The 14,944-nt window shown below is 39.4% G+C and overlaps 1 protein-coding gene across 1 annotated transcript; it reads left to right on the forward strand.

Moving 5' to 3' along the window:
* Positions 1–23: 23 nt before the first annotated feature.
* NOC3L (NOC3 like DNA replication regulator) lies at positions 24–14,810 on the forward strand. Its single transcript, XM_080598217.1, has 21 exons — positions 24–137; positions 976–1,183; positions 1,591–1,714; positions 3,274–3,431; positions 3,565–3,621; positions 4,699–4,829; positions 5,507–5,668; positions 6,438–6,531; positions 6,764–6,939; positions 7,145–7,273; positions 7,733–7,864; positions 8,273–8,353; positions 8,656–8,756; positions 9,206–9,278; positions 9,356–9,419; positions 9,508–9,579; positions 10,414–10,595; positions 10,827–10,955; positions 11,585–11,682; positions 12,510–12,594; positions 14,310–14,810. The coding sequence occupies exons 1-21, from the start codon at positions 129–131 to the stop codon at positions 14,427–14,429; spliced, it is 2,385 nt and encodes a 794-aa protein (XP_080454343.1). The 5' UTR covers positions 24–128; the 3' UTR covers positions 14,430–14,810.
* The last annotated feature ends 134 nt before the right edge of the window (positions 14,811–14,944 follow it).

Here is a 14,944-nt window from a genome sequence, read left to right on the forward strand (position 1 = left end):
GGGCCGGGAGGAGCCGGGGCCCGCTCGGCCTCCGCCGCCAGGGGCCGCTGTGGCCGGGGCGCCGCGGGGAGGCCCCGCCTCGGCCCAAAGCTTCCGTCGCCGGCACCGCACGCGCCGCGGCCGCCGCCATGAAGCCGGTAGGAGGCCGCGGGGCTGTGGGGCGGGATGGCGGAGCGGGGCGGGGGCTGCTCCACCCCGGGCTGCCCGCGGGGCTGCGGGGCTGTGGTGAAGCGGGGCAGGCACCGCACCCCGGCCAGCCGCAGGCTGCCCAGGGCCTTCAGGCGCGTCCCGGAGCGGGGCTGCCCGGGCTGAGGCGCGGAGGGAGGGAGAAGCCGCCGAGCCGGGCGGGTCCCCGCTGCCCCCGTCCCTGCAGCCCCGGCGCTCAGCTCTGGAAGGGGAAGGGGCAAACGTCCCCGGTCGGAGCCTACTGACCGTGCCCCTCGGCGCTGCCCCATTCCCTCCCGCCGCCCGCAGCGGTCTGAGGCTTTGGCACGGGGCTGCCCGCCTCCATCGGGGCGTTGGGGCCCTTGTGACCGCGGTGGTATCCAAAGGGGTCCCTGTGCTGCAGCAGAACGCTGGCCAGAGCTGTAGCCCTCTGACACGAGCCCCAGGCCCGACTGCGGTGGAGAAAGGAGGCAGGGTGCTTGGGAGCACGCGGGGTAGAGAACTGTGCCCGAGCAAGTTATGTACGGTGCTTTAAGTGTTCGTGTCCGTTTTGTGATTGAACGTGGATGGGCACGGGGCTTGGGAGTTGTCAAAGGTTGGTTCCATAAAACGTTCTTCACGCCTCTTTTGTCATAAATTTAATGCACTTGGGTAAATGTGGAGCTAACCGATGATACTGTTTGAAAGAAACAATTTATTCAGCACTGATAGAAGCACAAACTTAATGAGAGCAGAACTAACAACGTTAAATTTCACAAAGGCTGTGATGTGAGCGCGTCAGTTACACGTAGTTTTCTGTTTGTTTCCTAGAGAAAAAACACAAAGCGAGTTCCAAGCTTTCGCAAGTTACTGAGAACTAGTAAACTAAAACTTGACAACAAGTTAAAGAATAAGCAGTACAAGCAGCAGAGTACTGCTAAGAAGTATCGAAAAGAACAAAAGAAGCTTAGGCAAGCTGTCAGAGATGCTGTCTGTAGAAAACCTTTTCCATTGGAGGAATACAAGAAAAAACATGTTGGTAAGTGTTTGTTCAGACTTGTTTCTGCAAAGAAAAGGTGCGCGTGTTACCAATATTCTGCTGGTTTACATTGTAAAATTATGTTTCAAGAAAAGGACATTTTATTTACTGTGCACAAATACTTGTTGTTCTCGTTTAAAAGAAAGAAATGTGAGTTACGGAAAATTTAGCCATTCTAACAACAAGATCTGACAGTTGGAGATGGTAGAAATGTGTTTGCTCTAATCATTACTGAATGTCACAACAAAGGGGCAATTTTCTGGGGAAACTTGAATGTGTGCATGAAGGTTGAGGAGATCAAAGTTGAAGTAAGGTATAAAATGGTCTCTCAGGTGTAGGCAACATTAGGTTTTCAAGTGTGAATATATGTACAGGATCTGAGTTTGTACACATCATTTCTGAAATAGCTGAAAAAAGGGAAGAAGAGGAAGATGATGCGCTTCCGTTGGACATGATGGATGAAGATGACTTGAAATTAATGGAAGATTTGGCTCAAAAAGCATCATTTTTAACCAGAGATATTTCTTCTACGTGAGTATTATTGTGATGTCTACTTTTTGTAGTAATTCAGCTTTGTTGGTTTTATATATAACGTAACACATTTATCAAGAGGTCACTTTAAGTCTGGTGTTCCTTTGCAGTTCATTTAGTGTTTCCTTTGTTGGTGCATTCCGTATTCGTGTGGTGAGGTATATCAGTACATTTGCCTGCTCTGCCTGACCTTTAGGATGCTGTTTCTGCAGTGTTCGCTCCTGTGAGGTCCCTGATTCCAAGACAAGTAGCATGCCTCAAACTGAAAAAAAAAATACAATCTGTACAGCAGGGCCCCAGTCCTCTTTGCTTGCTGGTGTAGTCCTTCATGGCAGAACTGCTCAGGGCTAAGTTTTCAGCGAGCCTTAGCTGTGCCAGGTTAGCTGCTCATGCAGTGGAAAGCATAGTGGGAGGGAGGCAGATAAAACAGCAGTCTGGCCTAGCTGAGAGAGAGGCTGTGCTGAGACCCTAATAGCTTCTGCTTTGTAACTCTTTGTTTTACTTACTCTTTTACATTTTTTTTCCATATTTTAGGGCAGAAATTACCTTTCTGAACAATGTTTACCTTTGCAAACTTCATCTGATTTGTTCACTGTTGCCATACTTTGAAGGGTCCCTTGAGTACCTTACTGCTACATGAATGCGAGCTGTGCCATCTCAAAAACCATCAGCTAGCAATAGGTTTTCCAAATCTCTGGTGTGTCCCAGAATTTCCCTTGTTTTCAAAAGAGCCGTATTTTCTTCATGCTGAACAGATCAGTCACAGGTGTAAAGTTGCTGTGCTTGTTGAGTAGGATTTGAGCACGTAAGAAGTGTTTGATCTGCACAGGGACAGCAAAGCAGATGCTGGTGCTGACCTTACAATGCATGTGTAGGGTGACTGTGTGATATAAAGCTACTTTGGATACAAGTGATTTTCCTTTCTGAAGCCTATCAGTCTCTGGAGTGCAGGGCTTTCAGAGTCCTTCACGGCTCCATAGTTGAAACACTGCCTCTTAAAAGACCAAAAGCAGTGTTCCTATTAAAAATGACTGGTTGACTCCCTTCGAGAAGGTGATTTGTCATCCCTGGCTTTTAGCTTATGAATAAGATAAACAGATAACACACTTCATAGGTGTACTTGCACTATAAGAGGTTACAACTTTTAATTATTTTTTGTAAATTCAGAATCAACGGGAGCATTTTGCGTGTGTGTGTTTATACTCATGCAAACATTTCAATATTCAGCAAGTAAGTTGGCTGACTTGCTAGATTAAATAAATCTCGTTTTGTCTTTGCTCGTCTCACATTTTAATTTCCTCTAAAAAAAAGGATGGGAAGTACTGTATTGTCCTGAATTCAAAGGTTCTATGTAGATCCATATTAACGTCATTTGATTGAGTGGTGACTGGTGTTGCCACACTGAATACACTTGAACATTCCACTTGATATTGATTCCAATATGATCAGTCATTATTTGTTCTTCTAGGTCTGGACACTTAATTCAGCTAGTATACTGTCATACATGGTTCATCTCTAATTAGATGGTTAAGTGATTTAATTTACCTTGTATTTTCCAGTGAACCTGTTCACATCAAGAAACGAAAACATGAAAGTGTGATTGAAAAATACGAGAAGATGCCAAGACGCATGAAGACAGAACCAGAAAAAGAACTTATCCATCTTCTCCCCATCAAAGACAAAGGTGGCATTATTCCCCAAACCGTGGAAAAGCCAAGTAAGAGTTGGGTTTTGGAATCAGAGTATTTACAAAATATTCAAAATATTTATTGCAAAAATCAAAATATTTATTTTTTCAAAATTCCACAGTGTTTATCACATGCTTGACCATAGACACTCTGTTTTTGCAGTTCTCAGTGTTGAAGAAGATGAAGAAGAAGATGCAGAAGAAACGGAAGTAGCAGAGGGTAATAAAGCATCATATTTATATATATATATATATTTCCAGATCACTGGCAGATATAAAGAGTCCATTGCTGTTCCCAAAGGAAGTTTGTAATTTAAATGAATTTTGTTTAGGGTGTTTTTGAATATGTTCATTACCATGCTACCCCCAAAGCGTAACAGCAAGTCAGAGTTTGCTTTCTTACCTGCTAGGATCCCAGGACATGAGGGAACAGCTCTCTACAGCTGGCTTCAGAACTGCCCTTTCTTTAAGATTATTTTGATTTTCATGTGGAACTAGTATCATTATTTTATTATATAATCATTTAATATTTAGTGATGTAATTATATAATAATAATATACAATATAACATTTGTAATAATATGATGTTACCATAAAGTTCTTTATATTAGTTGTGTCATCTTAGCTAGAGAGAAGGTAAATTTTAGTCCTAAGAAATATATGCTGTTGTTCTGGATTGATTATTCTGAGACCATTTTGAAATGCAGTTCAGGACATGGACTTGCGTAGGTTTTTGAAAATACACTGCCTTGGATTTTTTTTATTTAACGTCAAACATCAAGATACCAGGAAATTCAGATTTCAGTTTGCAGTTTGTTATCCAGTTATCCAGTTCTGGGTTGTTATTCTTTAAAGGTAATGTGAAGTTGAGGAAGGACGTAGTCATAGCAAAGTAATGTTCAGAAAGTGCAAATATCAATTGTATTGTTAAAAGAAAAAGTGAGTGGTGAAAAGTTTGCTGCAGATTGCAGGGCACTGCAGTTTCTTGGCAGAGTTGTGATCGTATGCTGAGTTTATATGTTATCACTGTACTTGGGGAATAATATTTACAGATTCAAACAGATGTGGTCCATTTCTTTTTGCATGCATAAGGTTGAGAAGTGGAGGAAGAATTAAGCTCTGGGTTACTGCGTGCTCTAGCAGAGTCATTCTTAAAACTGCTTTTACCATGGAACTGCATGTGGTATTGTTGCATGGGGTTATAGCCCCTCTGAAGTGCAGTATCTAGTTTGCAATATGGTATTTGTTAGTAGATTCCCCAGTGACCCTTCTTTTTAACTCTTACATACTGCGCTAGACTTCAGTGAAGAACCCCTGCCTGTTCTCACTCTTGAGGAAATGTCTGCTCAAAGGAAAAGAAAGCTGCAGGAAAGGAAGATGCACATTGCTGCCTTAGCATCTGCCATTCTCTCTGACCCAGAAAACAATGTAGGTAGCTTTTACTTAACACACACGTATGTATGCCTGTGTTGTGCAGGAAGTCAATAGATAAAGACCAGAAGTGACCAAGTAATAGTGAAAGTAGAAAAATACATCAGTATAACAAGGGAAAATGTCAGTGTTGCATTGCTCGCAGAGGACTGCAAACTGTGAAAGTGTTGCTGTAGGTTGGTACAAAGGATTTGAATCAAGTGAAGGTCCAGGTAACTGCATTTACTCTAGTCAGGAGTCATTTGATCCTAAATAGTAGTGGCTATAGGTTTAATAATGTCTGTGGTATTTCCTATCCAAACGATGTTGTTCCTTAAGCATAACCCCTATTTCAGCTCTGATTTCAGGGTTGTATGTAGAAGTTGTCAGTGTCTCAGTATATGCAAGGAATTTGCTATAATTCTATTTAGGCTTGTAATGGCATAATAGTTTGAAATTCTCAAACTACTGCATTTCCAAATTATCCACTTTAGTGGGTTATGTAGCATTTCTTGGTTCCTTATGCAGTGCTAAGTAGAGTCTGAGTAGCTACTCAGTTAATTGCTTTTCTTTTTCTAGTGTTTAAAGATGAGGCACATTTCCTGTGGCAAGCTTGCTGAAGTGTACATTGTACTTGTCAATTGGTTTAAAGGGTGATCTCCAGCTGATTTCGTCAGCCTCTTTTTTTTAATCAGATGAAAAAGGTGAAGGAATTGCGTGCCATGCTGATGGAACAGGATCCTAACGTGGCTGTGATTGTTCGGAAGTTGGTCATGGTTTCTCTCATGGAGATATTCAAAGATATTGTGCCTTCTTACAAAATTCGGCCTCTGACTGAAGCAGAAAAGGCTACTAAGGTGAAATACCAATTTTTTTTCTGTATTTAATTTCTATTTCCATATTTTTTTCTGAACACTTCTTTTTTTTAATTTATTTTTTAAATCATGCCAAATACTAATACTGATTTTTTGATATGAATTTAGGGTTTTGAGCAAAAGGTGACAAATGCACAAGCACTTAAGGAAATTCTGAAACACTTCTGGGGCAGAGGTGTTTGTTTTGAACCTTTAATTCTTATAGACCTCCTTCAATAACCAGGTGACATTCTGATGGTAATGGAGGAAAATAACATTATACGTTTAGTATACCAAACCTGGGTGATTTTCATCATAAACCTTGGAATAAGTGTTTTGTGTTACACTGAGGAAGCTGGAAAGAAAGCGAATTAGACAGCATTGTCACCTCACTGGTGCAGATTTCTGTGAAATGTGTTCATAATTTGCTGAACAAATTTGGAATAACTTGTTTTCTGGTGCTTGTTTGTAAGCAATTTTTTTGGGGGGTGTTTTGAATATAGGCAGCGTGGCTTAGTCATGGCTCTAAAATAACATCATGTTCCAAATTTCACTTTTGTCCCTATAAATGAAATAATCCTAGTTGGAAAAGGCCCTCTGAACACAAGAATATATATAGAAATATTTTATTTTTAATACATTTCCAGGAATGCCTGTACCTAAGAAGAAAAGTACTTCTTAGATACTTGATACTATTTTTTTTTTAATGCACCACTGGCTAATTTCAGTCTTCAGCTCTCCAAACAAAATTTCACTTCTGTTATGTTTACAGGTTAAAAAAGAAACTAAGAAACTGAGAGAATTTGAAGAAGGCCTTGTAAGCCAGTATAAATTTTACTTGGAAAATCTGGAACAAACTATTAAAGGTACAGTCGAGACTTCAGATTTTTTGAAGTAAATGCAAAATTCAGTGCATTCAGTAAATGCAATTTTCAGCATCACAGTTTACCTCCTCTGATTGAATGCAAACCACACCTGTCTTTCATGCAAGTAGTATTTTATATAATTGTAAAAATGCCTGCAGTAACTAAAAATGTCAATATGTAGAAGATCCCCTACATTTTGAACAGTAATTACTAAAAATGTTGTTTTGTGCAGATTGGAAACAAAGGAAGTTGAAGAAAAGCAACGTCATCTCATTAAAAGCATATAAAGGTTTAGCAGAGATTGCAGTGAAGTGTCTATGTGAGCTGCTCGTGGCCTTACCCCACTTCAACTTCCACAATAACATCATTGTTCTCATTGTACCACTGATGAATGATACGTCAAAAACAGTAAGTGATTTTCTGACTGGGAGAAGAGTTCTTGTTTTGCTTGAAAAAATAATTTATTTCTGAGCTTTATTCCACATCTTGTGGCCGTATCTTTTCACTGTTTTACAGCCTGCACCCACTTTCTAATTAGCAAATAGCATCAGTATTATCAGTTACCTGTTGTCATAGATTTGACTTAATAGAAAAATTTGAATTGACCTTTCAGATTTCTGAATTGTGCTGTGAGGCAGTTCAGAAGCTCTTTAAACAAGACAAGTTGGGCTTTGCTTCACTCGGTGTGGTTAAGGTCATTTCTGGCCTTGTGAAGGGTAGAAATTACAACGTCAGACCTGAGGTAAGAGTCTTTATGTTGTACTCCACAATTTTCTTCTGTCAGTGGTTTAAAAAAATCTGAAAGTTAAAAGTAGTGCAGCTGCTGGGTATGGACAAGCAGAACTTCGTCATTCTGCCAGAACACAGAGGAAGATTAGGAATGGTCTGAGCCAGAAGGGGTTAGAAAGAGAGATATGGGGGCAGGGGAAAAGAGCAGATCCCAGCAGAGACATAGATTAAATCAAGCAGGAAGACTTGAAGTGCGAGGCAAGTGGAGGAATGGATAGAAATTAACGTTGCTGGGGAAGGAATTGGGAACAGAGATGAGTGATACAGGCGGGAAGGAATATGAGGGGTGTAAACAGAAGAATCTGTGACCAGCAAAGCCCACAAGCTGGTATGGAATTCAGGATTTCTTAACTTCTCCATTCCTTTGTTGTGGATTACTTTTCATTTTATTATTATTTTTTTTTTACTATAGGTGTTAAAAGTTTTCCTTCATTTAAGAATTAAGGAAGTAGAATTAAAGAAAGATTCTGAAGACATTGCACCAAAGAAAAAGTTTATGACTTACAAAGAGAAAAGAAAAAATCTTTCAAGAATGCAGAGAAAGGTATGACTTGTGCTTCCTAATGCTCTGCTTCAGTGGCTTTATGTAGGAATTTGTTCTAACAATTGTACTTCTGTTGCTGTTGTTAACTTTCAGCATCAGTGATTAGTGTTTGCATTACACTGGAAACATTTATGAGGTTCTATAGAGAATTTAATTATCTTCCTAATGTTGTTCTCTTCTTTGTGTTGATTGTCTTTGGGGTGTTAATAATACATGCAATCCAACATTTCTGTTGCGGAGGAGTATACCTAAATTGGTTACCCTGTAACATCACAGGATGACTTAAGTACTCACCAAGCACAGAAGATTTGGTTGCTGGGTATCTTTGGAACCTGAATATCCAGGCTGGTTGGAAACATTTAGTCTGCTGGAATGTTTGTTTACTTAAAATCAACTTTATGTTTTCAGTGGAAAAAAGCAGAAGAGAAGTTGGAAAGAGAACTCTTGGAAGCAGAAGCTTCAGAAAGTAAAGAAAAGAAACTGAAGTTGGTAAGTAATTTAGAAATTATTTTCCCATGTTTGCAAAGTAGGATCTCCTAATCCCTTTCCAACCAAGAAACCAGGAGTCTCCCCTTCATCCCAGACTGTCAGCATTCCACACCTCTAGATAATGTTGGCAGCTTACAGACATTTTGCCTGTGCTAGAGGTCAAGATTTTAGTAAGCAGAGCCTTTTCAGTGTACCCAGGAACGGAGTACAATAGTACTATGTGCATTTTCAGTGGAATTTTAAGTGAACTAGAAATGTCTGTTTTTCATACCTACTTATTTATTTTGTTTTCTTTCCATCAGCACACAGAAACCTTGAACGTTGTATTTCTAACATACTTTAGAATCTTGAAGAAAGCTCAGAAGTCTCCACTTTTGCCAGCTGTGCTAGAAGGTCTTGCAAAGTAAGAACCAAATCCATCTTCTTTTGTATGTGTTAGAAAAGGCATAAGGTGCTTAAAGGACTTGTGACTCCCCTAAGCAATGAGAGAAGACTGTCTCTGTTGAATTTGTTGGAATTCTTCTATGCTGAGATACTCAACCTCTTCTAAAAACATTTCAGTGTGATGTGAAATTGCCACAACAGCACTGATGTGATGCAAACCCAGCGGGGTAGGATGTGATTGCCTCATTTTGTCTGATTACTTCCTGAAGAACCTGAGCATGTCTCTAGTGCTATCGAGGAGCTGTGATTAGCAGTTGGGGGCTGAATTGTCTGCGTATGGGAAGATGACAGATGTTAAGCATTTGATTTAACTCTGCTTTTAAGGTGTAGATTTTAGCAAGTCAAAATGCTTTGAGATTAGTTTGCAGGCAATATCTCTAGCTTAAAAATAAATCTCTTTGATTAAAGGTTTGCCCACCTCATAAATGTGGAGTTTTTTGATGACCTGTTGATTGTTCTTCATTCTCTCATTGCATCTGGGGTAAGTAGAGCTTCGTTTTCTTAAAGTTTTCTTAAAAACAGCTTCTTTTGTGTACTGAATCTGTTTTTTATTCTTAGGACTTAAGCTATCGGGAGAGTCTTCATTGCATTCTCAGTGCTTTTCATATACTCTCTGGTCAAGGTAAGAGATCTTTTAAAAAAACAAATACTTTAGTTTAATATCATCTGATAAATTGAGTGAACATTTTTATTTGGGATTATGTTGATAGGTGATGTTCTTAATATTGATCCGATGAAATTCTACACACATCTTTACAAGACGCTGTTCAGCCTACATGCAGGTAACTTCAGATTCTTACTTGTATTGTCTAACTACATCATGTTTATTCTGCTTGTTTGGTATTATAACCTTAATATGATGTTAACAAACTACAGTTATTTTAAGATATGTGAGTTCTGAAAAGTTCTGAATGCTGAGTATGGGATCTTGGATGAGCATTTATCCTGTCCTCAGCTTAAGTTTTTTGACTTCCTTATAGCTCTTTCTCTCACTGGCAATTTAAATCTTTATTTTATCTATTTTTTTCTCTTAGCAGAGAAAAATCTCTTAATTTTTCTAATATTTAAAAAATAATTTCTAATTTAGACTCTGTTTTCTAAAATCTTGTTTTAAATTTCTGATTTTCTAATTTTCTAATTAATCTAAAATTTCTAATCATTCTGAGGCTGAATAGTTATGAAAAAAGATACTCATAAAGTTTGAAATTCATATTTTAATGAGTTTCACGAATTTGTATTGACAAAGGATGAAGGATTGAGAAAAAAAATGTTCTGGATGGGCAAAAGTGTACATCTGTGCACCATTTAACAATTTATAAAAGATGATGCAAAGAGTGCATGTAGGGTTAAAACACTAACTGCTATTTAGACTTTTTGATGGAATAAATATTTTCTTAGAAAGGAGCACAGAAGCAACGATACATTTTTTCTGTTCAAAGCTGTTTTTACCAAGAAGGGGTGAATGTTTATGCCTGTGTTACACATTAGCGCTGTGTTAGAACCTTTTGGACTTTCATGCTGTTTCTCAGGTTCTGATGTACAGTCAGTAGCAGAATATGTAGTTTTATGTTCCTTTACATGACTATTCACTCCTTGTATGAAATTCTGCTTTTGAGGTGCTACCAACAATGACATAAAGATTGTGCTCCAGTGCCTGGATGTCATGCTTGCAAAGCGGAGAAAGCAAGTTTCCCAGCAGCGAGCTCTCGCTTTCCTGAAGCGACTTGCCACGCTTGCTCTTCATGTACTTCCAAACTCCAGTGTTGGGATCTTGGCAACAAACAGAGTATTAATGCAAGTAAGTTTTAGTTGTTGGAATTTTTTGCTTACTGGTTAAAGGCTATTTTTTGACAAACTGATTTTATGCAAAATATTTTGAAGCATCTTAAGCAAGAATGGTGAAGACAGAGCATCCTTAAATATGTATTCTTAAAGGCTGAATAACATGGAATGAATCCTGGACTTCAGTTAACTGTGTTATAGTTGGATGTGTCATATAAGCAACTCAGTCCGTTTCTTTGTGTTCTAGACATTCCCAAAGATGGACCTCTTACTAGACAACGAATCTCAAGGCAGTGGAGTTTATCTCCCAGAACTAGATGAACCAGAGCATTGCAATGCCCAGAACACAGCTCTGTGGGAGCTGCATTTACTACAGGTTAGTGAGTAGCTGCATGATTTGGGAATGTGAGCAGTAAATACCTGAAGAACAGAGCTCTTCAGGCTTATCAATCAAATCTGGCTCACGTGAGCCTATTCACTACAGAGAGGAACAGCAGCATGGTAGTGTAGGGAAGGAAGAAACTCAAAAGAGGGTGGTACACATCACCTGTGGGTTTAGCCTGACACAGTACCACACTGGGTCTTACTGCAGGGTGCCTACTAAGACTCCTTTGGAAACTTTTTCAATCTGTTAAGTTCCCGGGTGATCTAGCCATCCTAGTTGCTCTAGCAGGGAGCAGCTTACACCTCAGTCTGTCAATCCAGGCAGTGTTTAGGGTTTGGGGCGTGGGGAGGGTATCCTCTGCCCTTTCTCTTGCCTACTGAGAGGAGTTATATTAACAGCAGATAATTTTGCTCACAGCATGACGGCTACTAGTGAGTAAATGTATGACTTAGTTCTTATTCACTTGGTGTTAGAAACTGACTGATTTTGGGGTGCCCAGTTTCTCTATCTAAAACAGGAGAGCCTCACATCTTACTGGAATCAAAAAAATGGAGAATGCATGGGTAGATACATTACCTCTTATCGCTCACTCACCTGCCTTCTTCCTTCCTTTCTTTCAGAGGCACTATCATCCAACAGTGAAGAAATTTGCAGCTCACCTTGCTGTTGGAGCTCCAGATGAAGGCTCCAGAGCACTTTCGCTTGATTTGAGCCGAAGGTGAGTTGTCAAAGGGTTCCCATCCCTGGAAGCATTTAAGGTCAGGCTGGATGGGGGTTTGGGCAGCCTGGTCTGGTGGGAGGTGTCCCTGCCCATTGCAGGGGGGTTGGAATTAGATGATCTTTAAGGTCCCTTCCAACACAAGCCATTCTGTGAATCTATGATTCTATTTTTAAAAATAGTGCCATAGCAAAGCAGTTGCTCACACTGTGTTAAAGGAACACCTAAAACTAATTATCCATAAAATTAAAAGGTTCTGTTCTTCAGAACTCACTCTCTTTATTCTTCTGCTAGCACAGAAAATTGTCTGCTTTTTTTTTTTATTTTAATTTTTGGTTTTTAAATGTCTTTTGAGGCTTGTTTCCAGGCTGTGACAGGAGTAAAAAAATCTCCAAGTGCAGCATGCTTTCTTCCCAAAATATCTGGATTTTTTTTTTTGTCTTTTCAAAAGTGTTCCATGTCCCTTGAACCAAAGTACACATTTTGCAAATACAGCATTGCTTGGTGTGGGTTCTATGAGCCCGCACCTCATTATGTTAAAAACTACCTTTTGTTTTGAAGCTGGTACCAGCATGCATCATCTAATGGTCCTTGGTCCTTGCTCTGGGAAATGGCATATTTGTGACATATTTTACTTACCCTGTTTCCAAGGGGTTGGCTTCCATTCGGTTCCAATTGATGTTCATTACTCTGAGGAGTTCACTTAAAGCATGGAGGAAGGGTATGAATGGTATGGGGGGGCAAGCTGCTCTTGGTTTGGTGGTATAGTATTTGGAAGTGTATCTAACGACATTTTTCTTTCCCTGTGGAAACTGATTTTGCTATAGGCCTGCTACAGAACTTTTTGAGGCATACAGTATGAAAGGAATGACCTTCAATCCTCCTGTTCCATCAGCAACACCCAGAAGAAAGGTACTGTCTTTCCATGTCCTTTTTTTGACCACATGATGTACCAATACAACCAGTATTTGCAGGTTCTTTATGTAGTGCCCAGGTATTAGCACTCTCAGTTTGGCTTTCTGGTTTGTGTACTTTCTCAGTCAAGTATTTTTTAACATAAGATAGCACTGACAACAAAATAAGGAATAAAAGCTGTATGAATAGTTCTGTTTCCTATAGCATCAGTTAACATAGCAAGATGCATGTGGTATCTGTTTTACTTAACTTTTGCACTTTGCAATGGTTCAGTGCAGGTTTCTTGTCTGTTTCCGTACCAATAAATTAATGTTTGTATAAAAAGCAGTAATAAAAAAACAAAACAAAACAGCTGTCTCCCCAGTGTTGATAGTTGGCAGGACAGCTGGATTCTCAGAGCCTTTGATGCAGTACCTAGGACAATGATCCTTGTCAGTAGCTTTTAAGTGCAAATTTGAACAAAGAGCTAACATATGAAGAGGAGAAAGGGTGAACACTTTTTAGATCTTCAGCATTGGATATGTTCCACGTGCCAACCTCCATTAAATGTTCAGTGTGCAGTGTGTCCTCTAACAAGAGGTAACTAATTCTCTTTCTTCCTAAAGAAAGCATTATAACCCATTAACTTTGGCAGTGCCTCCAGTTTTTAACTCAGTAATGTCAGTTAAAGCCTTCAGCACATTTTTTTTTTCAATTTCTTCTGAAAATTTAGCTGCATGTAGTTATTCTGTCCTTTTATAATGACATCTTGATGTGTCTGTCCTGTTAGGACATCAGCAGTTCTGTTAGAACAAGGCTGGGAACAGCAGATAGGAAAGAGATTGGGTAGGACTTGAACAAGGAAATGCATAAGCTCTTTATGGAGGCAGAAACAAAGGAAGAAAATAATAGAACAAGCTGACTTAGATGGTTATAATGGTTATGCCTGGGAAATTAGTTTGTGTTGCTTACTCTGTGGCTGTTTGACTCATTTAACAAACTTTGGCAGTATCTAAGTTTTACCTTGTCTGTCCTGCAAATTTTTCTGTCATACTGCTCTTGTCTGTCAGCACCTCCCTCCTGCTGACACAGGCTCTAAATTGGAGTTTTCTTTCCCTGTGCACTGCTAAAGAGAGGATCTCATTTGTCCTCGAGTGCATGAACTACTCGAGTATGTGAGTGTTAAAACTTTAACAGGGAGCTATAAATCATGTGGGTGACCTTCCTCACCTGAGCACCAGGGAAGTGTGGAGGTTTCCAGATCTGGCTCCAGCGGGAAGGAATCTCCTGAGGCAGCAGGGTCAGGACATTCCTTTCTCAGATTCTCAATCTACTGCTTCCATTATCACTTTCACTCGTCTTTCAGTCAGAGATGCTGTATTTATTTTTGTAAGGTGTGTTGAACAGGAGCAGTGTGTAAGCTTGTTCAGAACTGGAAGCTGTGGCTATGTGTAATAGGTATTCTTCTAGAAACCAGTTTACAACAAAAGAAAACAGACAAAAAAAAATCCTCACCAAAACCATGAGTATCTGAAGGACTGCAGGACATAAGACTTCTTTGCCATCAAAGTGAAACTTACCAGCAGGCCAGACCTCAGTAGGCAGATAGTTCTACAGGTCTGGTCTAGGAGATGACCAGGGGCATGAGAAACAGGACTGATAATTAAAGATACCCATTGAAAACATTATACTGGCCTTGTTTATTGATGTAACTAATCTTCTGTAATTTTCAGGATACATTCTCAAAAAAGGAATCATTTCTAAGTGAAGAGCTTCAACAACACATCAGCAAGACTGTTATTCACAAAAACTTGGATTTTGCTAAACACTTAAAAGAATCATCGTTGTCATAAATGGATCTATCAATCACGTTCAGTTGGCTTCTTAATTATGGAGAAAGATTGGTTGAAAGAAATTTCCACTCATCTTTAAACGATTTCAAGTAGGCTTTTGTTTGCGTATACAAGAAAACAAAAAATAGTGGCAGTTTTTACAGTTACGAGGCCTTTCCAGGTAACCATCTAGCCTATGTTCTCAGGGCTTGGCAACCACATGAATGGTCACATCAATAATTTAAAAAGATACAAACCCAAATCATTTTAAAATTGTCTGAAACCACGCATTATAGTATTTTTGTTTATATACTTTCTAATTTTTTGTAATAGAGTGTACATCTATGTATTTCTGAGAAAACACGGAGCTATGTGGATAAATAAATATTTTGGAAATTTTAACATACTATTGAGTTCTTTGATGTTTAAGATAGCTGCAGATTTGGCATATGTGTTGCATTTTTTTTCTCTTTTTCTTCCGATGTCTCCTAACCATTTTTCATGTCTTGAAATGGTTTTGCTTTTGGTGTTTGTTT

This window comes from Anser brachyrhynchus, assembly GCF_964034855.1.
Source record: "Anser brachyrhynchus genome assembly, chromosome: 6".
Lineage (NCBI taxonomy): Eukaryota > Metazoa > Chordata > Aves > Anseriformes > Anatidae > Anser > Anser brachyrhynchus.

Coding starts and splice junctions, on each gene's coding strand:
- NOC3L (XM_080598217.1), top strand. Junction 3,622..4,698: donor AGAAACGGAAGTAGCAGAGG/GTAATAAAGCAT, acceptor ATACTGCGCTAG/ACTTCAGTGAAGAACCCCTG. Junction 11,683..12,509: donor TCGCTTGATTTGAGCCGAAG/GTGAGTTGTCAA, acceptor ATTTTGCTATAG/GCCTGCTACAGAACTTTTTG.